This window comes from Miniopterus schreibersii, assembly GCF_964146895.1.
Source record: "Miniopterus schreibersii genome assembly, chromosome: 1".
In the NCBI taxonomy this organism is placed as follows: domain Eukaryota; kingdom Metazoa; phylum Chordata; class Mammalia; order Chiroptera; family Miniopteridae; genus Miniopterus; species Miniopterus schreibersii.
Genome location: NC_138101.1, coordinates 155,509,503 through 155,533,191, shown reverse-complemented (window position 1 = coordinate 155,533,191; position 23,689 = coordinate 155,509,503). Strand labels below are relative to the sequence as shown.

General features: G+C 42.0%; 1 protein-coding gene across 1 annotated transcript in view; it reads right to left on the bottom strand.

Annotated features, from left to right (window-relative positions):
* Nucleotides 1–23,689, bottom strand: part of MYZAP (myocardial zonula adherens protein) — an 83,801-nt gene that overhangs the window by 6,235 nt on the left and 53,877 nt on the right. The window contains exons 11-12 of the mRNA XM_081139564.1: nucleotides 12,769–12,852; nucleotides 2,928–3,028 (exon numbers count right to left, since the gene is read on the bottom strand). Coding sequence (XP_080995690.1) covers nucleotides 2,928–3,028; nucleotides 12,769–12,852 — 185 coding nt within the window. The remainder of the gene's footprint in view (nucleotides 1–2,927; nucleotides 3,029–12,768; nucleotides 12,853–23,689) is intronic.

Below are 23,689 nucleotides of genomic sequence, written 5' to 3'. Positions count from 1 at the left end.
ACCACTGGGCCTGTCTAGAGGCTTTCAGACCACTGACAGCTTAATTGAAGACCTCAATGCATACTATAGCACTACACACTTGATTAAGCTATTAATACATTTAACAAAAGCACTAATAGCCACCAATAAAAATTAAGTTAAATAAATTGTCTTAGCACGCACAAATTCATTTATATTTGAGAGTGTCTTACATGTAGTCAGAGTTTTTGCTCAGTTAATAGTAATAATAACTATTATTCTTTAAGCTCTTAACTTCAGTCTAGTTACCATGCTAAATACTTTATACACATTTTCACGTGTATACACGTACCTCATAGCGACCCTATGAGATTTGATACTGCTATCTTCACTCCCATTTTAAGGTTGAAATAATTGAGGCTTAGGAAAGATTACGTAGGTTGCCCAAGCAGTGCTCAGCTGACGGCTGGCTGGGCAGGGCACCCCTGCAGCCCGAGGTCCCCACCTGGACCACACTGCTGACTTCTTTGTGGAAGAAGGACAGGAAGCGAGAACAAACCCTTCTGCATCATTGAGGCTTAATACTTTCACTGCTCTAAAACACTGGAAGAGCCTGTTTTTAAAATGTTCTGGAAAACACCATGGAATCTTGTATTGGTTAGACGCGAGTTTGAGGTTCAAGTAAGAACCAGGAATTTTGTTGGAACATACACAACACAATTTAGTAGCTCTATTTATTATTTTTAAACCACAAATGTACCACACCAGGACTCAGGAGGCCTGGTTCTAATCCTGGCTGTGTGGCTTCCAGTCAATCACTTTATCTCTCTGGGCCCGATTTTGGTATTTATAAAACATGGGATTAAGCTAGACCAGGGGCTTCCAATTTGTTTTGATCATGAACTCGTTATTCAAACAAAATCTTACTTAGAATCCAACATATAAAACACACTAAAAGCGGAGTTCTTCTCAGATTATTTTCCTTTGGTGATGGTGCAGGGGGGTCCCCAACAGGCCAGCTCCTTGCTAACACCCTGGCCCCAGAGCCCTAGCACACAGCACGGTGGTTCCAAGCACAGGTGGAAAACTGCTGCCCCAAGTTATCTCTAAAAGGCCCCGTGGTCCTCGCCACCCGGACTGGCATGGCGCCTGTCACATAGTAGGCACTTAATAAATATTTGTGAGGAAACGAATGAAATATTATTCTGCCTTGTCGGAAATGTGGATATGTAGTTTTCATTTCCTCTGCTGATTGACCTAGGTAGTTAAAGTGCTAAGATGGATCCTGGGGGAGAGCAAACGTTACATTTATGGAAAAGCTGCTTTTAGATACTAAAGTGGCTTCCAAGTTCACCATGGCCATAAGTTAAGGGTCTGTCAGCACTTCCATTATGAAAACCGCTTTGTGGTTTCATAACTTCACTGTAAAAGTTTGCTTCAGGCTATCCTTCGGCATACAAATTGAAAGCCGTATTTTAAGCCAAAATGTGGGAACTAGAAAACAAACAACTGATTGGTTTCAGACATAGTTTTGTACTGGTCCTAGCCAAACAAGATTTATTATGTGGGCAATTAGAGTGGATTAAGCCACTTGGTTCTTAAAAAATAAAAAGGAGGGAAATAGCCTAACTATATTTCAAAAAGAGTCCCTGGATATGATCAATCATTCCTTTTGGCTATATATATTTAATTTTTTACTAATTTATTGATTTGAGAGCGAGAGAAGAAGAGAGAGAGAGAGGGAGATAGAAACATTTATTTGTTGTTCCACTTATTTATGCATTCATTGGTTTATCTGTGTATGTGCCCCTACCGGGATCGAACCCACAACCTTGGCATATTGAGACGATGCTCTAACCAACTGAGCTACTTGGCTAGGGCACTTTTGGCTCTATTTTAATCATGTACTTTGTACCCCGCAAGGATGAGATCTGGAGTCTATTTACATATTCTTTCCCCCCTTTTTAATTTATTTTTTTAAACATGTTCTATTAATCATATCAGAATGATGAAATTGCCTTGTTTTTACCATAAAGCTAGCAATTAAATGAGAACAATGTCACTTTGGTTACCTAAATCACAAACCACATGTCATCAGCATCCTTCTTATAAACTTCTTGTATGTCCTCTTTGGGCCAAGCACAGTTTTGGGCGCCTAGAGCTGGTGGGCTAGACACTGGTTGCCAGGCTCGAACCTTGCTAGGGGGAGACCCAGGCACGCGTGTGCGGAGCCCAGCATGGAGCGCGCCGGTCCCCTGGCTCAGAAACGCAGCTGGGCGCAGCAGGTGCGGTGACGGCGGACCCGCTCATGACCCAAGCACGCCACTTACGAGTCTCCTTCAGCGCTTGACAACCCCGCTATGGGCTGGGGAGCAGATGAATTCTGTTTAAGATTTAGGCTTTCCCTCCTCTGCATAACTGCGAAGCACCTCACAGGCCCTCTCACACTGCTGTGAAATGACTGCCAAATATCTGTCCCCCCTTCCAGGCTGCACCCTGGGACAGGACCTAAATCTCACTGTGCTCCGGCCTGTCTGGCACAGGGAAGGTACTCAGGAGATGTCTGAGAAAGGAAAGAAAGGGGGAGGGGAGGGGAGGGGAGGGGAGGGGAGGGGAGGGGAGGGGAGGGGAGGGGAGGGGAGGGGAGGGGAGGGGAGGGGAGGGGAGGGGAGGGGAGGGGAGGGGAGGGGAGGGGAGGGGAGGGGAGAGGAGGGGAGGGGAGGGAGCCATGCCCTCCCTGACAGGGCCGGTGTCTCTGAGGCGGCTTCCCAGGTCCCTCCTTCACCTCCCCTCCGCCTGCACAATGCCCCCGTCCCACAGAAACCAGTCAGATGCTTCAGCAGCCACCACTTATCTTTGCAGAAATATTTTTGATAGAAAAAATGCAATTCTCATCATAACAGCCCAGGAAAGTATTTTCTTAAGTCAAACAAGAATTTGAGTCAGAAAAACAGGAAATTCCTAAATACCTGGGTAGAAGATCACAGCCCACTCCGACCTCTCTGGTTTCCACTTCAGGTTTGGGCTGCGTTTCTGTTAAATAATCCAACTTGCTCTGTAGCTCATTATTCTAGAGATGAGGGAAAAAAGTGTTTTTAGTAAAGGTATGTTTCCCCACAAACAAACATGATATCATTTACATGTGTTATCAGATCTTCCCCACGACATGGACACCCATCACAATGCAATTACTGATCACCTCTTACACAGCAGGGATTGAAGAAATACACTGAAGGAATCCTTGCAGATAGATTTCCAAGCATGTACATACATATGTATCCAATTTTACATTAATGGAAACAAACAAAATATACTGATCTATCATAAATCTGTTTTTCACTTAACAATTTGTTGTGAATGCCTTTCCACATTTATTAGTTTGCTTTTTTATGTCAACAAACTCTGTTAATGCATTCATAGCATTCCATCGTATAGATGTACATTATTTATTTAACTAGTCTCTTATTGATGGGAATTTAGATATTTAATGCATTTTTTGCAATTATATATAAGGTACAGCTCAGCTTTTAATACTCCCTTATTAAACTATAAAATGAGTAAGTCTATTAATTTAATTTAATGGGAAATACCTCTATAACTTAATAATTAGTATTTCATAGGTGTGGAAAATTCAGAATCTCAAACATATAAAATAGAACAAGCTCTTTGGGATTAAAATTAGCATTCTAATTATTTTTGTTTTCAGGCCAGGGCCAAACATTACGTAGGTTGATGATCACATGCTCAGAAACTGGAAATTTGCCCCATGGGGGAAATGAAGGAGAAAGGAGAAAAAAAGCTGAGGATATTGGAATGAAAACAGCTGAAGTGATGGTGCCTAAAATCTAAAGGGTACAAACATACACAAAAAATTCAGAAAGAAGTTAACAGTGGCCATCTCTGTATATTGAGGTTTTTGGATGTTTATTTAAAAGTTCTACATATTTTTCTATAATGCTAGACTAACTTTTCATGAGGCAATGACCATATCTATCTTACTGGTTATATCCTCAGAGCATGGCATGTAAGAGATGCAAGATAAATGTTTATTGAATAAAAAAATGTGTAAATGCTTTCAGACTGAGCATATTATTTGCATAACTAGAAAAAACGTTACATTTGTCTTTTCTTCTCTTTAAGTTGGAGCTGAAGCTGGGGCTCTATTCTAAGGCACTAGATAGCACATAAAAGTTTAAAAGTTCTATGAAACAGAGGCTCACTTGTCTGAAAGAACGAATGTGGGTTATAGCTCAGTAGCTCCTGCTCTGAATGGGCGCTGCCAGGAGCACAGCAGCAGCCCTGGTACAAACTCATGTCCTGCAGGATATGAAGCACTATGAATTCTTTCTAATAAGTGGGAAATGGTGTAAAGGAAAAGAATGCATTCCAGATTCCCTAGCAGCTGACAAGCCATGACAGATCTGCAGGCTCCGGATCTATCCCCTGACACTCAGCGTGGGAGAATGGTGCTGGCTCACTGCCAGGGTACGTCAACAGATTCTCTCTCTCGCTCTCTCGCTCGCTGTCTCTCTGTCTCTCTCTGTCTCTTCCCTGTTCTCCCATATGTAATTAGATTAGATTATAAATACTTTTGTACTTGGTTCTTTTCATTAATATGCATTTCCTATTGTAATGGTTGCATTATATTTTCTCTTAATCTCTTTAAAATACACATGATTTTTAAAGCAAAAATTATAGCAATGTTATTGTGGGTTTATAATGTATATAGATACAATACATATAATAACTGCAACAGCAGGAGGGGCAAATGGACCTATATCATTGCAAGATTTCTACATTTTATGTGAAGCGGTACAATATTACCTCTAAGTGCACTGTGAACATTTAATGATGTATATTTTAACACCTAGAGCAATCACTATTAGAGAAAAGGCACACAGCGAAATTCCAATTGATACATTGAAATGGAATTCAAAAAAATACTGAAATAGTCCAAAGGAAAGGGGAAACAAAAGCAAAAGCAAAACAAAGGGAATAAATAGAAAACAAATAATAAAATGGTAAATCTAAATCCAACTATATCATAATAGTTATACGTCAATGGATGATAAACTCCAATGAAAAGAGACTATTAGAATGTATTTTAAAAAAGCAAGATCCAACTTCATATTGTCTATAAGAGATGCACAGATGAATTGAAAATAAGTGCATGGAAAATATATACTATGCAAACTCTAAACATAAGAGGGCAGGAATGGCTACATTAATATCAGATAAAATAGACTTTAGGACAAAGAGTGGGAACAAACATAGTGACCAACATTTCATAATAATGAACAGGTTAATTCATCACCAAGACATAACAATAAAAAGTGTGTATGTACCTATTAATAGAGCTTCAAAATATATGATGTCAAAAACAACAGAATTAAAGAAGTGGACAGCCTAAAACCATAGTAACAAATTTCAGTACCTCTCTCAGCAATTGTTAGGACAATTATACAAAAACCAGTAAAATATAAATAATCTAAACAATATTATTAACCACCTAAATCTAATTGATATTTATAGAACACATACAAAAACAGCAGGATATACTCTTTTCACAATATTTAACCAAGAGAAACCATATGCTGAGCCATAAAACAAGTCTCAGTAAATTTGAAAGAATTAAAACCATACAAAGTATGTTCTCTGACTATAACAATTAAATTAGAACTAAAAAACTATAAGATATCTAAAAAAACAACAACACTAAAACCCTCAACTATTTGGAAGTTAAACAACACACTTCTAAATAATCCATATGTCAAAGAAAACTCTCGAAGGAAATTAGAACATACTTTGAACTGGATGAGAATGAAAATACATCATAGCAAAGCCTGTGGGATGTAGCTGAAGCAGAGCTTAGAGGGGCATTTATAGCTTTAAAGGCTTATATTAAAAGAAAAGAAAGGTCTATAATCAATGTCGACCTCAAGAAGCTAGAAAAAGAAGAGCAAAGTAATACCAAAATAATTAGAAGGGGCGGAATCATGACTATCAGAGCAAAACTCAATAAAATAGAAAACAGACAATAGAGAAAAATCAATAAAACCAAAAGCCATTTTAATTTTTTAAAACCAACAAAATTGGGAACCCCCTCACTAGACTGATCAAAGAAGATGGTGGGGGGGAGAGAGGGTGGCACTGATGATCAATATCAAGAATTAAAAGAGATGCTGAGAGGAAATAGTAGAGTAGCTCTATGTGGGGAGAAAAATGATCCATCCTTACTTCATACAAGACGTAAAAATGACTCCAACACAATCAGAGATCTAAATTACAAAGCAAAAACTGTAAAATTTTTAGAGGAAATCGTAGCAGAGTATCTCTGTGACCTTGTAGTAGGCAAAGATTTCATAGAATACAAAAAGCATAAACCATACAAGAAAAAAGTGATAAATTGAACTTTATAAAAAATAAAAACCTAAATAAAAATATCTTCAAAATGTATCAAGAAAGTGAAAAAGCAAATGGGATGAGAGAAAATGTTCATAATACGTATGTCTAACAAAGACCTGGCATCCAGAATACAAAAAGTACACTTAGCTCAGTAATAAGAAAACTAAAGACTCAATAAAATAATAGGCAAATAAGACCCTTCAAAAAACAAGATATCTAAATGGCTAATAAACATTTTTAAATACATGGGTTTTTTATTTTAGAGAGAAAGGAAGGGAGAGAGAGAGAGAAACATCAATCGGCTGCCTCCTGCACGCCCCCCACTGGGGATCGAGGCCGCAACCTGGGCAGGTGCCCTGACCGGGAGTCAAGCCAGTGACCTCCCGGTGCATGGGGCGACACCCAACCAACTGAACCACCTTGGCCAGGGCAGACAATAAGCATTTTAAAAGATGCTCACCATCACTAGTGACCACAAAATGCAAATAAAAATCACGACGAGATACCAGCCCATACCCTGTAAAGTGGCTAAATTAAAAAGACTGACAACACTAAGTCAGGGAGAGGATGTGGAGAAACTGGAACACTAACTGCGGGGGGAATATAAAATATTGCAACCCCTTTATCAAGCTGTTCATTCGACCTAGGAATTTACACAAGAGGAATAAAACATGTCCATATGATGACTTGGGCAGCAATGTTCAGAGCAGCTTTACTCAACATAGCCCCACACTGGAAACAACTCACATGTTTATCAACAAGCGCACGGGTAAATAAATTGCGATGCACTCATACACTGGAGAACCGCTCTGCAATACATCTGAGATCACTGTGCTGGTGAAAGCAGCTAGACACAAAAGAGTATGTACTATTTGATTCCACTTACATAAAATGCAAACAGGTCAGAGCAACTAAAGTGATAAAAGTGACCCATCCTTGAAAAAAAAAAGTGGTTGCCTAAAAAGAAGGATTGCCAAGGGAAACAGAGTCTCTGGGGAGTGATGGAAATGTTCTGTATCTTGATTGTGGTGGTGATTTCATAGGTACATACAACTGTCAAAACTCATCAAATTATACACTTTATTTTTTTATTAAAGTATAATTGACATATAACGTATTAGTTTCAGATATACAACATAATGATTCGATTTTTGGATATATTGCTAAATGATCACCACAATAAGTCTAGTGAACATCCATCCCTATGCACTTTAAATAGATGCAGTTTATTTACATAAATTAATGCACAATAAGGTTGGCAAGATGAAAATAAAAGATGGTGAGAGCCTGAACACGAGTAGTATAAGGAAAGTTAGGAAGGGAGGGACAGATTTAAGAACTATTTAAAAACTAAAATGGACAGGCCTCGATGCAGGAAAACAAAGACTACCTGCTCTCAGCCCTGCAGCACAGGACTGAACCGGACTGACAAAAAGCAGCTCAGGCCGCCGCCGGCCTGTGCCTGCAGGAGGCTGCTTCTAGGCTGAGCCAAGCTCAGGGCTCTCCCGCTTTCACATACCACCACCTTGTGTCCTGCTGTGAAATGCACGCCACCGGTGGCTCTAAAGGCCCCGTGCCTTCCAGGAAGGAAGGACCCGGTAGGGCACCTTCGGGTAGTTTTTTGGGAAATTATGTCACAAATGTCTGGCAGCGACCACCTCCCCCTCCTCCCTCAGGCCCAGGGAACGAGCGGCAGAGCTGTAACACATGCGCTAAACAAGAATGTGTGTCCAATAAAGTGCGTCCGTGGAGCCCTGGTGCCGGGGGCTGCCGCCCCAGTGTTACACGGGGAAGTTAATAAGAGCCCCAGGAACGCACAACAGACATGTGGAGAGGTTTATGGACCACACAATACACATTAAATGCAGGATGGACCAAACCAAGACATTTGAAGCCTTCCCTCTGACTTTTAAATTGAGCAGTACATGTAGGATTTTTTCAGCAGGAAAAAAAAATAAAATGGGATTTATGTAGAATTTCAGAAAGCTTATCAACCTTACAAAGATACATGCTTGGAATTTTATTTTAAGAACATCTTCTATATCAAAAGTAGGAGATGGGATATTTGTTCTTCAAGAGGTGAGCAAATAAAAATTCATTTGGAAAAAAGGAAAAAGAATGGGCACATTTTTGTATCAAGAAGGTTTTGACCAGTTGATGAAAATGCAATCTGATGGGACTAGGCTAGACAAACTTTTGGGGACCTAGTGGTGGTGGAGAATTGCAAAATCAAATGAGTTCAAGCATCAGTAAGTACAAATGATGAATTCAGGGCCCCAAATTATCCACCTTTCTCTATTTAAAAGAAGAAGAGGGAAGAATACAGAGGCAGGGGAGGAGGGGGAATATACATCATTGACAATGAAAGGAGGCCCTGGCAACTAGGCAACTGAAGAAATAATAAGCACAAATACTTTTCTAATCACTTAGTATTAAATAATTTAATCTTTATAACAACTCAGTGGAGAGAATAACATTTTAAAGAAAGGACTTCAATTTATAGATGAGCAAACCAAGGCACAGAGCAACTAAGTAATTTGCTCACGATCACATAACCAGTAAGTGGGTAGAGCTGAGATTTGAACTCAGGCAGCCTGGTTCCGGAGTCTGCAATTAGGCCCTTAAAAGAAGGTAGTTTATTAATAAGATGGAACATAGAAGGTTACCAGATCTATCCACCAAACCTTTCCAAAGAGATCTGAAACACTACTATTGGCATCATTACGGTTTAAGGCAGGGGATGGAAAGTCACAGTATAAAAATTACTGGTATTAGAACAGGTCAATGTAATAGAAATTCTTAGTAGCCAACAGAACCTTGTACTATAAAGCAATATAATTAGATAAATCTGGAGAACATTGGTGTGACCTCGTGGTCTTAAAAAAACACGTATTTCCCCCAATTCTGTCACTACTAGAACTGGCGTAGCACATGAGCCCACTACTAATTCTCATGCCCATATAGTCAATCTTCATGTGGCTCCCCACTAAAATGAACCCAGGCAGCTTGGAGGTAAGCCGGTATCCTATCTCGAGACAGGACAGAAACGAGGGCGGGTCTGAACCCCTTTGTTGTTGCCCTGCGTTAAGAATGACTCCGAGGCCACCAGGAACCCTGCTCCCTGGGCAAAGCAATTAAGGTAGGAGAACTCTCCCCAGCTGAGCTGTAACAATTTGAGCAACAAAACGAGAAGGGAATAATTAATATGGAAACAAGGAGAGTCTAGAAACGCCTTGTGTTCATGTCACCTAAAAGGAAAGTTAATATAAAGTGCACGAAAATATAATTTTAATAGAAAAGGAGGGTGAGTATAAGATGTGACAATTCGCATTGATTTTTAAAACTAGGTTAAGGCAATGTAGTTTCTTTTACTACAGTATTTGTTACATGTGTGTTTATTACATTTCTGTGTTAAGTAGGAAAGAATAACAAAAGGACTAATTGCGGATCAGGTCATCCCAGGACTTTAGTGCCCAGGGAAAGGCTGGTTGGCCTCAGTAGTCATACAACTCGGCAGAAAGAGGGGCAGCAATTCACGGGCATCAGAGGTCACAGTCAGCAGTGTGTCTATAACATGATAAACTAGTCACACAGGCCAAAGAGGAAAACCCAGTGCTCAGGCTCAGTCTCTCCTGTCCTAGGAGATGAAATCTCTACATGGTCCAACTAATTAATTATTGGTGAAATATTAATAAGGGATGTATTCGTTTCTAATAATGCTAACAACCAGGTCAGTGCATCACAATGACAAGGGGTCCTGAGTGTGAATCACCCTGAAGCCACCTAGGAATCAGCAGGGTGCCCACCCACATTCTCTCCCCTTCGCTATCAGGAAAAGCAATCCTATCTCTTTTGGATCTGGCAGATCATTGCTCCTGTCTCGAAAGTGCCCAAATGACATTAAGTCTAAGAAAACACTGAAATAAGTAAAATAGCCTTTGGAAACCAGCAAAAACAAGAACAGTAACAATGAAGAAATAAATTAGACCTGTGATATTTAATATTTTAGAACAGATTAAAGCATAAATGTATTATTCAATTTTGTCATTAACTTATTTTGTACCTATTTTGTCTGCTGTTTAAGGTGGATGTTTGAAATGGTCAAAAGGAATTAGCCATACTAACTAACTAACTAAGGGAATTTAATCTATCAAATTTATAACCAATCTTTAAATGCTCAAGAAAAACTGGTTCCAAGTCTTGCTTGTTAGCTATACACAGTAGACACTGTCAGCCCCACCCATATGCTCTGGGCACTCACCATTTCTGACACACCACTGTGACTCTCCCTGCAGCTTCCTCTGACCAGTGGAGTCCAGGTCACTCTGCCCGCAGCAGAAGGGCCACAGCCCCAGGCTCAGGCCTTAACCAATGGCTGACGGCAGTTAGTGGATAAAGGCCCCAGCTTTCTGAACTTTTGGGAAGGATAACTCAGAGCCAGTGGCACACATCTCCTAGAGACCCCACAGGGGTAACCCCCTCAGTAAGGCACCCAGTACTGAGTACTGGCTTTAGGCCCCTCCCTGTCTCACTTCCCTACAGAGGCTTCCTGGGATCACCTCCCAAATAAACTGTGTGGACTGATACCCACATCTCAGGATCTGGGCAACCCAAACTAGAATAGGAGAGGAGTTGAAGAAACCAAGCATTAAGCAAAGTACAAATAAGTGTATGGGCTTCTCCATGCACAGTATTCCCTAGGACAATTCATAACCTACCGGTAGGAGGGCCGGCTTGAGTAGCCCCACCAGGGAGGAGGAGGGGGAAGGGCACTGGGCACTGTTGTGGGTGACCTTCTGTCTCTCCTGTCAGCATCTCCCTCCTCTCTCCTGTAACCACCCTCTCTCTAGACCCATGAGCATCCTCTGCGACGCTCACTCTCTGACTCCCACTGGGCACAGTGTGATTCCCCTCACCGAGCTACGGCCTCAGAGGGCAATCTTCAAGACAGAAATGTCCAGTCAGAAGGCAGGAGCTGGGCCCAGTGACTGCGCAGGAGAAGACAGGAATGGCACAGGGCAAGTATCTATTTACACAGCTGTCAGGACACTGAGACTCTTGGGCCTTGAATCTGCTACCAGGGCCCCATGGGCAATAAGGGACTTCTGGTTATGACTTTTGTAAGCAGTCCCTCAAAAAACGGAGTAAATGAAGACCTGGCTCACCACTCCCACAAACACAGTCGTTAAGAGCTCAGGCTTTGAATCCAAGCTTACCCTTCTCCTCTGCCACAGGGGGCGGGCCCTTAGCACCTGAACCTCGATTTCCCCATCTATAAAACGGGGGAACTATAATCTAACTCATTGGGCATGCTCTTAGTAAAGAGAACACCACTAACAAGTTACACGTTACTGAGCGCTCAGTACCGGCCAGGCACTCTATGTTCTCACTGCCGGGCACACACGTAGATGCAGTTAACAGCCTCACTGTTTAAGAAACTTCCCCAGCTTCAGCCAGCTAACACGAAGCACCAGTCTGATTCCACTCAACTTCCACGTCATACAGAGGATATGGAAAGTCATTAACAATGCCCGACGAGTACTAGGTGCTTGATAAATGTCCCTTCTTTCCTGGCCCCTTACCTCACCCTTGTCTCCTGGGCTGTCCCTGGGGAGGGACTACAATGAAGAGACAGGAGAGGAGGAATTCAGGGGACTCGGAAGGAAGAGGCTCAGTGCCAAGCTCTTACTAAATACCCTTCAGAGCAAATAGTTTGGCTTCTCCTTCTGCTAATACCTCAGCCCTTAAAGTTCTTCCAACTCCATAATTTCCTTCTCTGGAAACTACACAAAATCCCCAAAATGACTTTCAAAAAGCCAGAAAGTCAGGAGTACTAAAAGGCTTTAAAGTTTCAGGTGAAAATTAAGTCACTGCCAAAGCACACTGACTCGGTGTCACAGAAGAGCACCGACTGGAAGCCCGTCTCTCCACCTGGCCCTGGCATTTGCCGAGCTGGGTGTTCCTGAGCAAAGCCACCTGCCTTCTCTGTGCCTCCTTTATAAAACTTGGTTAATACAAAGATAACAATCCTTGCCTTGCCTTTCTTAAAGTTGCTGAGAGAATCATATGAGGACAGTATGTGAGAATACTTCGCAAATTATGAAGCACTACACAAATGTTGGCAATGATCAGTATTAATCAAAAGCTTATCAGACTTGCTAGGAAAATCCTTGGACACGAAAAACAGCCAAAATCAGGGGTGAGCGGCAGGCTGGGGTGAGGAGAGCCAGGTGGTAAAGAAAAACTAGCTGTCAGAACCTCATTTTCAGTGTTGGCAGTTAACCTTCAATCAATTTTATAAGGCCAGGAAGTAGCCATATTTTTAATTAAGTGTCGATGGCAGGCTCAGCAACATAAAATTTAATGGTAGGGAAGACACCAGCTTAAAGAGACACGGCTTCTTACCTCTCCTTCTAAGAAAGATATCTTTTCTAGAAGCTGCAGTATTAAGAGCTGTTTCTGTTGCACCTTTTTCTTTAATGATTCAATCTAGAAAGAAACAAATTGAAAATGGTTAGTCAAAAACACAGAATTGTACAAGTTAGTCAACTGGTAGAGACGCCTTTGATTTCCATTTAGACAAAACCTACACATTTTGTTCTTTGTGGTTCATGGGACAGGAGTAATATGAGATGCTCTACGGAAAGGGGATTCCATGCCCAGGTAAGCCTGGGACATCAGACATGATTTTGGAGTGATATGTCATTAGGCTTATTTAACCTAATCTATCCACACTGATTCTTCCATGTGACCTTCATTACCATCCCACAGGTGTCCAGAGAACATGTTTTTGGAAATGCAGACACAAGGAACATGTTTTGGGAAATGCAGACACAACTCTACATAAAATCATTATTCAGTTGAAACGTCTGAGGCACCCAGCAGATCAAAGATTCAGCTCTGTGATTCCTGTTAGTACATTCATATCTGTTCAACCAGGTGTCAAAATTTTTGGTCTGGGGAAAGGGTAATTGTCACTAAAAGTGCTAATGAAATTCAGAGGACTGGGGACTCACTGGCCTGGGGTGAACAGGGAAGGCTCCCTAAAGAGACAGACTTGAGCTGGGCTCTCACCTTAGTTTTTTAATACATATATTCTACCTTGGACTCCTCTTTGTTCTTCATTCACATGTCATGTTTCCATAGACAAACTGTAGATGCCCTAAAAGCAGGAACCAGGGAACTCCGTACCAGGCCATGTCTCAGATACCAGCCAGAATAGTGTGTAGGTTCATTAAGTAACTCAAAATTTTAAAGACTGCACTAAGTTTCCAACAGTCTTGTATATTAAATGTGAACATTTGAAAAATCTTTTTAAAAATCCCTCTCAATGCAAAATGGCTTAATTCCTATAAAAAGTACAAAAATGCAATTGCATTTACCCTTTGACTGGGTGACTCCATTTCTAAGAATAGATCCTAAAGACACAGCAGCCAAAATATGAAATGACTTGAACACAGGATTTTGGTTTTTTTAGAAAACAAAGTCTCTCAATAAATGACTGGTTAAATAAACCATGGCACATCTTAGTAGTGGACGTCTATCTAACCTTCAAGAAAAAATGAAGATCTCCAAAACACTGATATGGTGTGTTTTATGGCACGCTAGCTTTAGTGTAAAACAGGTGAGGACATATGAATACATATGTATTTGCAAAAGGAAATACTGCAAAAATAAAAACAAATCCTAATTATTAAGAAATGGTTACCAATAGGGATGGGGGGAAAATTTGATAGAGGAGACCAAACAAAAGAAAGACTTTTCTGATAAGACTGTATTACATAGGTTTAATTTTGAAAGAATATTTTACAGATTCGAAAAATAAAAGCCAAAAAGGAAAAAATAAGTAAATCCTAAAACTTGAAAATGAACTGAAATAAAGAAACTTAACTGTATATCAAATCAGTGAAAAGAATTAGTTCAAGCATTGTATGAACAAGGTAATTTGACTATATTTTTTAGTGGAATGTATTCTAAAGGTAAAAAGAACTGCAAAAAAATCTCTCATTCACCAGGAAAATTGTTAGTAGTCATATCAGCATTGTTATTTTGAAACTATTTAATATATTATAGTATTATGTTTGGAACCAAGGTTTTTAGTGTAAGAAAAAGAAATGTAAGTATGAAATCAAAGAAGTAAAAAGAGTTATATTAAATTTGAAGTTAAAATCTCAGTATAAACTCATAATCTTTCATTTTCTTTTGTTAAATACTCATTTCCTAACTCTGTCCACTGAGAAAACTTAGAAACAATAACAAGAAGCACATACTATATCCAGATTGTGGTCTCTACATACCATTCCTCACCAAAAAGACACAGGACATCTTGAAAGAATGGCCCATTTCAAGGGGCAAAAAATATACTCAATAAACCCAGACACCTAATCATATTCAAAAACAAGGACATAAAGGGTTTTCCTTGGGCCAATCTGAGCATCAAAAAGAATAATAAATGGAATTGAATGGAATATATAGATATAAAAAACCCTGAGTAGTCTATGATTCTTCAAAAACAAGAACAAAACAGCAACAACTTGTTGGTTTTCAACTCCAAAACCATTGGAGGTGAAAGGGCACAAACCCCTTATTTACCAACTGGGCAATTCAGAGGAAAGAATGAAGCATTTACCCTGCCTTTCTTGTACAAACTGCATTTTGAGATGACTAAAAAGTCCTAGTTTATGAGGGAAAAAGTTTTACTTTTCAGAAGAAGTCCAGTTAATAAATGGGGAAAGAAAGATACATTTAGAAAACCACCATTGTGCAATCCGACGAAACAACTGATTCAGGCCACCATCATTAATAGACGAAGCAGCGAGGGGCAAAGCTGGCAAGGGACTTTACAACTGTTTGGGGTTGGCAGCATCTGAATCCACGATCAGCCTTAGCATCATCTTTATATGGGAGGGACAGTCACACACTGTGTGCCCTAGAATGATGCAAAGTGAATCACACAGCACCACCATGAAGTATTCTTGCCTCCCCTCTCAACACACACACACACACACGAGTTGAAACTGAATCTTGTAAAGCTTCTAGAGCTAATAAGGAAAGAAAAAAGTCAGATCCAGAATTAGCAAACTTTTATAGGACAACTGGCATAGTTTCTGCAATGTCACTGGGTGGGGGTAAAACTGTAGATTAAAAGACTTAGAAACATAACAACCAAATGTAATGGACCTTCTCTGTGTGCTGATTGGAACAAAGCATCAGTAAAAGATATTTCAAAACAATGTTATTACAGGCTGGTTATTAAATGATACCCAGGAATTATCATTAATTTTGTTAAGTATGACAATGGCATTATGATTATATAAGAAAAGGCCCACGTTTTAGGGGTGAATAGTGAAGTATATAAGAAACATATGCAGAATGTCCAGGACTTGCCCTAAAATAATTACATGAAGGGGGGAGGAGAGGAAAAGAAGGGGTAAATAAAGCAAAGATCTGGCTATTTGTTGAATCTGGGTAGTGAGCCTTCAGAATGTCATGGATTATTCTCTCTGTCCTAAGTGCATTTGACATTTTCATTATGAAATATTTTAAATTCCACCTGGTGTCAAAAAATATAACCCTCCAACATGAAAGCAAACCATACAAAATGGAATATAAGATATATGTTTAAGAAAAATGTCCAATGTTGATAATAATTGAAGAACTTGACAATTTAAAACGGTAATGAGGTATCCTTTAATACCTATTAAATTTGCCCCAAACTATTGACTGAAGAAATTAGTGCTGGAAGGGGTGGGAGAGACAGCTACTCTCATGTGTTGCAGGTGGCATTGTAAATTAGAATGACCCTTTGGGCAATTTAGCAATAAATATTAAGAGCCATAAAGCTGTTCGTACCCTTTGACCCACTAATTCCACTCCTGGGAATTTATCCTAAGAATACAATTCAGATGTAGGAAAAAAAGCTATATATACAAAGATGTTCTTGCTCCTATTACTTATAATAGAGAAAATGGAAATAACCTTAATGTCTAGCACTAAAGGAATGGGTAATAAATTATGGAATATCAATGTGATGGAATATATTACACAAACACTGAAAACAAATATATTGCAACATAGGAAAGTGTTTACAAAGAGCCTCAGGGGATAGAAAAGAGAAAGTTTACAATGGCGAAGGTAAAAGCTAGAAGAGAAGTTAGATAAACTAAATCAGTCGGGGGCTGGGGTAGGATTATGGGCAAAACAAAAAAGTTATTTTGTTTAAATTTCCTTCAACTTTTGAAGAAAGAAATCTTTCAAAAATTACCCTTATATTAGTGTTCTTTTTTCATTCCTTCCTATAGAGTCAAGATGGTTAGAAGTTGACTTTAAAAATTTTAAATGATAGGTAAAATGGGTACTGAAATTAACTAAAATGTTCCAAGAAGGTCGGAGGCAATATTCCATCAAATAACATAATAGTTTCGCAACACGTTTCACTGTCTCTGAGTAATCGGAGCGGTCGGTGAGTCAGGAGGAGGCTGACCTGTGGTGAGGGCTCCCTAATGAACAGCCCATGGGAGCATTTTCATTTTAAAAAGAACGAAATACAAGGCAAGATGTCACCTGCGGAGAGCTGCGGGGAGGATTCTGGGTGTTCTCAGGAGCGGGCGGGTTGGAAGAGCGCAGGGGCCCCTCTTCCTGGGGGAAAGGCCAGGCTCGGGAGGATTCGGGGTGCTGCCGCTTCTGCCCGGCTCCTGTTCTCAGCGGCCGGTGCTTCAGGGAGCGACGTGCTCCTGTGCTGGATGAGCGCCGGGCGCGCACGTGGCCCGCCAGCCTGGAGCGTGTCTTGCAGAAGTGCCCCGTGATTGTGTCTGGGGGGGGGGGGGCTTGCTCGGATTAGGGAGGAAAGGACAGGAAGGCTGGCAGGCGGCCCATGACTGCCTTCTCCCTATGAGCTACCAATGCTGAACCCCAGCTTAGTCTCCCCTGGAGCGCATTCCAGGCCTTCTCCCAAGTGAGGAGATAAGTAAGTTTCTAAAATAAGCTGAGGTGCACGCTTCTGGGTTTGATAACCTTTTAGGTAACATCTGACTGCGAAGTCTGGTTCTTCATCCACAATGCTAACGCACACGTTTATGTGGAAAATGGTGTTTTTTTCACTGCCCACTTCAAAGGGCCTTGAAATATTGTCTCTTATTGCACCTAGCATATGATAAACACTAAAAAAAAACAAACAAAAAACCCAGCTACTACTACTATGGTATTACTGCAGTTTCTCCCTCCTAGACTGTGAGCTTCTTGAGAGTAAAGACCTTGGTCACTTTTATATTCTCAGACAATGAATGAACCCATCCATCCATCCATCCATCCATCCATCCATCCATCTCTGAACAATCCATCCCTTAGACATCAGGGAACAGATTCTTGAAGAGACCTTGATGGACCAAGGTGGACATGTCCCCACAAGCACCCCTCAAAATCAGGGGTTGCCCAGAATCCATGGTACCGTGCAGCTTGTACCTTTGCTCTCATTTTTTGACATGTTGAAGTTTGTAACTTTGACCGTCAACAGGTTTATGTGCCCTCCTGGAGCAGCATTTCCACCTACCTGTCACCAGGTGGTGGTAAATAACCCAGGTTACCAGGCTCCAGTCAGGGCAACAGGAAGGGAGAAATCAGAAGCACTCACTTCCCAGACCTAGCCTATTTTATCTATATAAGAACATAACCTTGTTGCAGCAGTTAAATTGAAACATCAAATCGTAGACCCCCTTATAGAACAAAGGGAAGAAACCCATCTTGGTAAAATCTGGAAACTTTTTACTGATGTTAATAGGATTTTTTATAATTTTCATCTCCATTGGCATGGTTTTTGGTGACTCACACTGAATATGTGTCTTGCAGGCTAATTGCTCATGCAGGATATTAGGTCTCTAAGACTATAGGCCAGTTTGATATTTAAGGAGGGGAGGGAGGTCTTCAAGTTTCTTAGAACTGTCCATGGCTTTTCCTCACGTCAGTCACAATTGAGTGGCCCACATAGGTGGTCCAAGCTAAACAATCCCTCTTATCCAAAGCCACCCCCTGGAATCACCTGGGGGAGTGTTCACAAAATACCAACTTCTAGGCCCTACCTACAGGGGCTCTGAATGTATCACTCTCCTACTTAAAAAGCCACCCAAGCTTCTAATATTCAAACTTCCTCGCGTGGACATAGGCCCTCTGCTGTGGTCCCACCCTATCTCCCCAGTTTCGTTGCTTGCCTGTCCTGTCTCAGAATGAACCCTGCAGAAGAGCCCCTCCCTCCTCTTAGCACTCCATGGACACACCACGGTCCTGCCTCCAGGTCTTGGCACAGGCCGGTATCTCCACCAGGCATGCCTTCCCACCCTCCCTCCCCTTCCCCACCAGGAAACCTCCTGCTGTCATGAAGAACGCAAAGGTCACCTCCCCCCTGTCTTCCCAAGTCCCTCAGGCTGGCCTTGTGTCTCCCTCTTCTGTTCTGCCTCAGCCCTCCCAGCAAACCCGTCAGGAGACACCACTGCCTTCACCACCCTTTATGTACATCTTGCCCTTGCACAATACAGCAGGCCCACCTGGAACAAATGTATAGCGTATCAACTATCTTATAAGAAAGAGCAGATCTCTGAGGAGGTGAAATCACGCTCATCAATCCACACAGTGAGAGGATTCCTCTCAATCTGTTTCAAAAAGAGCTTGTGTGTCAACCAGACCAAAATGAAATTGTACAGAAGCTGAGTGAGGTCCTGTTGTGTATGGATTCATACAACCCTGGGGGCTGCAAGGCTCTTCAGCTTCCTGGAGGTTTTTCCATTAGTGACGGATGCACAGGACGCGGATGATTTTGTGTGAGACGACAGAATATGACGCAGCCCTGGAATTAGAGCTATGTGACTAGGGCCCAGCTATGCAAAGCTCGTGAACCATAACCCACCACTGAGGCTGGGAACGCAGACGGAAATGAAGGGATGTAAGAAATGGCAGCAGCAAATGAGTGTTCAGTGCTAGGCAGCACTTGATGTGGTTTTTAAAGAAATGACGCTTGGGATGTTTTCTTTTACCAGCTGCCTAATGATAATATGCAAATATCTGAAAAATGCCTTAAAAACAGGAAAAAACATGCCTTAAAAACAGTTCATTAGCTCCCACATATAAGTGAGATCATGTATTTGTCTTTCTCTGACTGGCTCATTTTCCTCAGCATAATACTTCCCAGGTCCCCCATGTTGTCTCGAAGGGTAAGAGGACAAAATAAACTAACAAACAAAATAGAGTCAGAGACATGGAAGCATGCAACAGACTGAGGCTTCTCAGAGGGAAGGCGGGGGCGGGGAAAGATTAACCAAAGAGCTTATATGCATAACCCAAGGACACAGACAGCACTGGGGTGAAGGCCTAGGGAGGAGATGTGAGTGGGGAGGAGGGGGTCAGTGGGGTGCTAAAAAAGGGGACATTTGTAATAATTTCAACAATAAAGATAAATTTTTTTAAAAAAAACAGGAAACACTGAAACAGAGTACGATACTAGAAGGTATGTTATTTGTTTGCTTGCTTGTTTACTAATAAGTTATGATATTGTTTATTTTCTTTGAAATTTTTTTTATTTTGTTTTCATTCTAATTTTTAAAAGAAATTTATTGACTTTTATTAGGGTGACATTGGTTGATGAAATTATGTAGGTTTCAGGTGTACAATTCTATAAAAAATCCTCTGTATACTGTATTGCGTTCACCACCCCAAGTCGTCTCCTTCTATCACCATTTATCCCCCCTTTACCCTCTTCTACGTTTTCATTCTAATTTTAAGAATAACCAATTGAAACCACAGACACTTTTATTCAAAACCAGGGTAGGAGGGCCGTGTGTGGTGGCAGGAAGTTTCCCAACCTCTAGTCACCAACACCCCTGCTCGTTTCACTCCTTCCCATGGGCCCTCACTTAAAAAGACTTCCTGCTTTAAACTGCACGGTCAAGAAACGAATCATTTTCCCATTGCAAAATATATCAAAGATGAAAGACTGCCAATCAAAGCTTCGAATCAAAATGAGATAACCAGGGTTCTGAATTCTAGGTCAAAGTAAAGCAATATGACACTTTATTGTGAGTCCCAGTAGACTTTTCCCAGGAAATTTATGCTGTGAGATGACTTGAAAATGTCAGAAGAAAATAGCTTGAAGATCCCCATTACTGTTTTCAAAACACCTAGAGATCCACTGAACCAGTGAACTGATCAGGGCAGGAATGGAACAGGACAGGCAAGAACCTTCCAGAGCTCACTCAGGGCTTTAGCCACCCTCTCCCTTCGCTGCCTCTTGTCCTGACAGGGCCTTGTGTTCAACCCAAACCTCCTGTGCTCTGGCAAATAGTTGTCTCCATTTCCCTCAACAAAATAGGAAGCATGCTTGATCCCCACATACCCACCGTGAAAAATGAGAATAGCCGATATTTTACATTCTTCCTCTGAAAGGGTTTTTTTTTTAATTTTTGCTACAGTTTCTCTTAATCCTATTTTACAAGTCTTGTAACACTGTCATTTCATAGTTATGCATTTTAAAGTGCATTCTCCTCGATAAAAACCACCAAAGTAAGAATTTTAAAAATAATAAAGTTACCCTCTTTTCCTGAGAAATAATAAAGCATCAAGAAATACGGCGAGATGGGCATCCGGCCTGCACTAACACAGCACGCAAGAACCGCTTTAAAAGGACACGGAAAGGGTACATTATCTCATTTTGGGGGGAGCGAAGGAAATGAATTAAGGCCACAACAAAACGAAACTGAAAAATTGCTAAATGAAGCCCTGAGTGGGGAAAATGAAAAATCAATGAAGGAGCGGAGGGGAAAAGGTACATTTTTCATCTTCATGGGCTTGATTGGGTTTGCAAAAATTCATTTTCAATTAATGTGTCTTGTGGCATTCAGCCAGGCTAGATATGAACAGGGCACATATTTTAATCAATTTTTCCTATTAAGTTTGAAGTTATATATCATAATAGAACTATACCATTCAAAGGGATCCGTTGAAACTGGCATCTGAGGTAACACAATCTAATTTGGTTTGATTTCTCTCTTAGACTAAAGGGAACTCAACTTCTCCCGGAGAAGGGCAGCGGCCTGAGTCTTCGGAGAACGAATAAGCCGGCTTTGCAGCCGGCGCACAGCCACGGGGAGGAAGAAAGGGGGGCACCGGGCACCGGGGCTTCTGCTGGGTTCTCAGCAACAGCCCTAAGGGTGGCCATCCCCACCGAGGTGCAAACTGAGGTTCCTCGAGTTTCATAGTCATTCATCCCTCAGCAATCACCCGCGGTCACCTCTGCCTCGGACCCAGGGTTAGATGCCGGGAGCACAGCACTGAGCAAGGAAGGCCTGGTCTCCACCTTCACGGAACAAACATCCCAGTGGGGAAGGCAGGCAGTAAATGGAGAAAGAACTGCACGAGCAAGCAGAGGGATGCTCGCTACCCCCGAATACAGGTTGCTGATGGGGTGAGGGAAAGGGTCAGGCCACACGGCTAATGACCAGCTCATCCCTGCTAGCCTGGGACTTCCAGGTCTTAGCACGGACGTGTCCCATGCCAGGAACTTCTCATTCTCAGACAAACCAGCGCAGTGGTCGCCCTGGAGCTTGATGCTGGCAGGGCTGAGATTCAAACCCACATCCCCCTGATGTAAGGCTCAGGCTCCTTCATTCGCACCACACTGATGTTTATAGGTTTGCCCCCATCCGTCCTGGGTGACAACCGATCGCTGCGATGCTGCCCAGGAACTAGGCAAGGCTGGGAAGGAATTCTGGGGCCCTACGTCTGTAAGGCTCTTCTTTCTCTTCTGTGACTTTGGAGGTGGAAGGTGGAATGGAGGAGAGGGTGCTCTGAACTTCTCCGTCCCTGTGCTTTCCTCGGTGGATGTGGGATCAGGGACAAAAGACCATACATTGGACAGGAATATCCAGGGAAAGAATCATTTCAGATGAATGTACTGAGATATGTATATGGAAGTACCCAGCTCCACACCTGGCACAAGGCTGGTGCTAAAAATAAAAGTTCCTAAAGTTCCTGAATATGGACCCAGGCCTGCACCAGCCAGGACTCCCCTGGGAGCTTCCTAGCTGCCTGTCCTGCCCCTCTCCCCTCCAAACTGCCCAGCACCCCCTGAAGAGCCATTAAGGAACGGAGAGCAAAGTAATAAAGGACATTCTCTTGGCTTAGTGCTGATAACCCACCACAACTGGGCTCAACCCACATTTCCAGCCTCTTCATTACGATTCCCTCCCACAGTCCCGTCAAACTAGGTTAGTGCTCCCTGAACTCGCCCCGCACTTACTGGTCTCCGTGTTTTGGGGTTTTGTTTATTCCATATCTTGTCTGGCATGTCCTTTTTCACCCACTCCACCCCTGCCCAGAATAATCCAGTCCACCCTGCAAGACAGGGTCAAATATCACCTCCTCCTAAAGACTCGCCACCCACACCGACTAGTGAGCGGCCACTCCTCACGGCAACCTCTGCAGCACCTGCTGCTGCGTCATTTCCATTTTGTTGATAAGGAAACAGTGTTGGAAAGAATGAGTCACTCACTAAACATATAAAGGCCAGGCAGGAGCATGGGCAAGACGCAAACTCAGGTTTCATTTGCCACTGAGTCTATGAGCTTAACTACTGGGGGCCCAGTTTCTGTGCCTCGGCACCCAGCTCACGCCCCTGCGCAAGACTTACCGCTTTCTGCCTTAGTTCTAACAGGTTTTAACGTCAACCAGAAAGTCCTCCGAGGGCAGAACTCACACCCATTTCAGCATTTGGTTCATAAAAGATGCTTCTCCGATGTTCACTAACTGGCCCATCAGAGAAGAGCTCCCCGTGAACTGGACCTAGCTCATCACCCCTATTCCCACTCCTAAACCTGAGCACTGGGCTTCCCGCGGACGTCAGCAGGGGGGCAGGAGAACAGGAATTCTTAAAGGCAGTGGCACAAGGGAAACAGCCCCAGCTTGACAAAGGTGACGTGAAAAAAAATCAGTGGGGCAAGGATGGACCATTCAATTAATGCTGTTAGAGAAACAAGCTTTCCATGACCTCCCACCCCCACCGCAAAAGCGTGGCCCTATTCATATCACATATACAAACGAAAAATTCCACATGGGTTATTGTTTATTTGTTCCATAAATATTTATTGAGCACCTGTTCTAGGCCAGGGACTATTCCAGGTGTTAGAGATACAACTATGAACAAAGCAGATGAAAGCCACTGCCCTCGGGGAGCTTACATTCTAGCGGAGGGAGACAGGCAACAAGGAAATAAGCAAAGCGGATGGTGTAGGACAAACTACAAGGTAACAAGACAGACAGCTGTGCAGAAAGCACGAAAACGGACAAA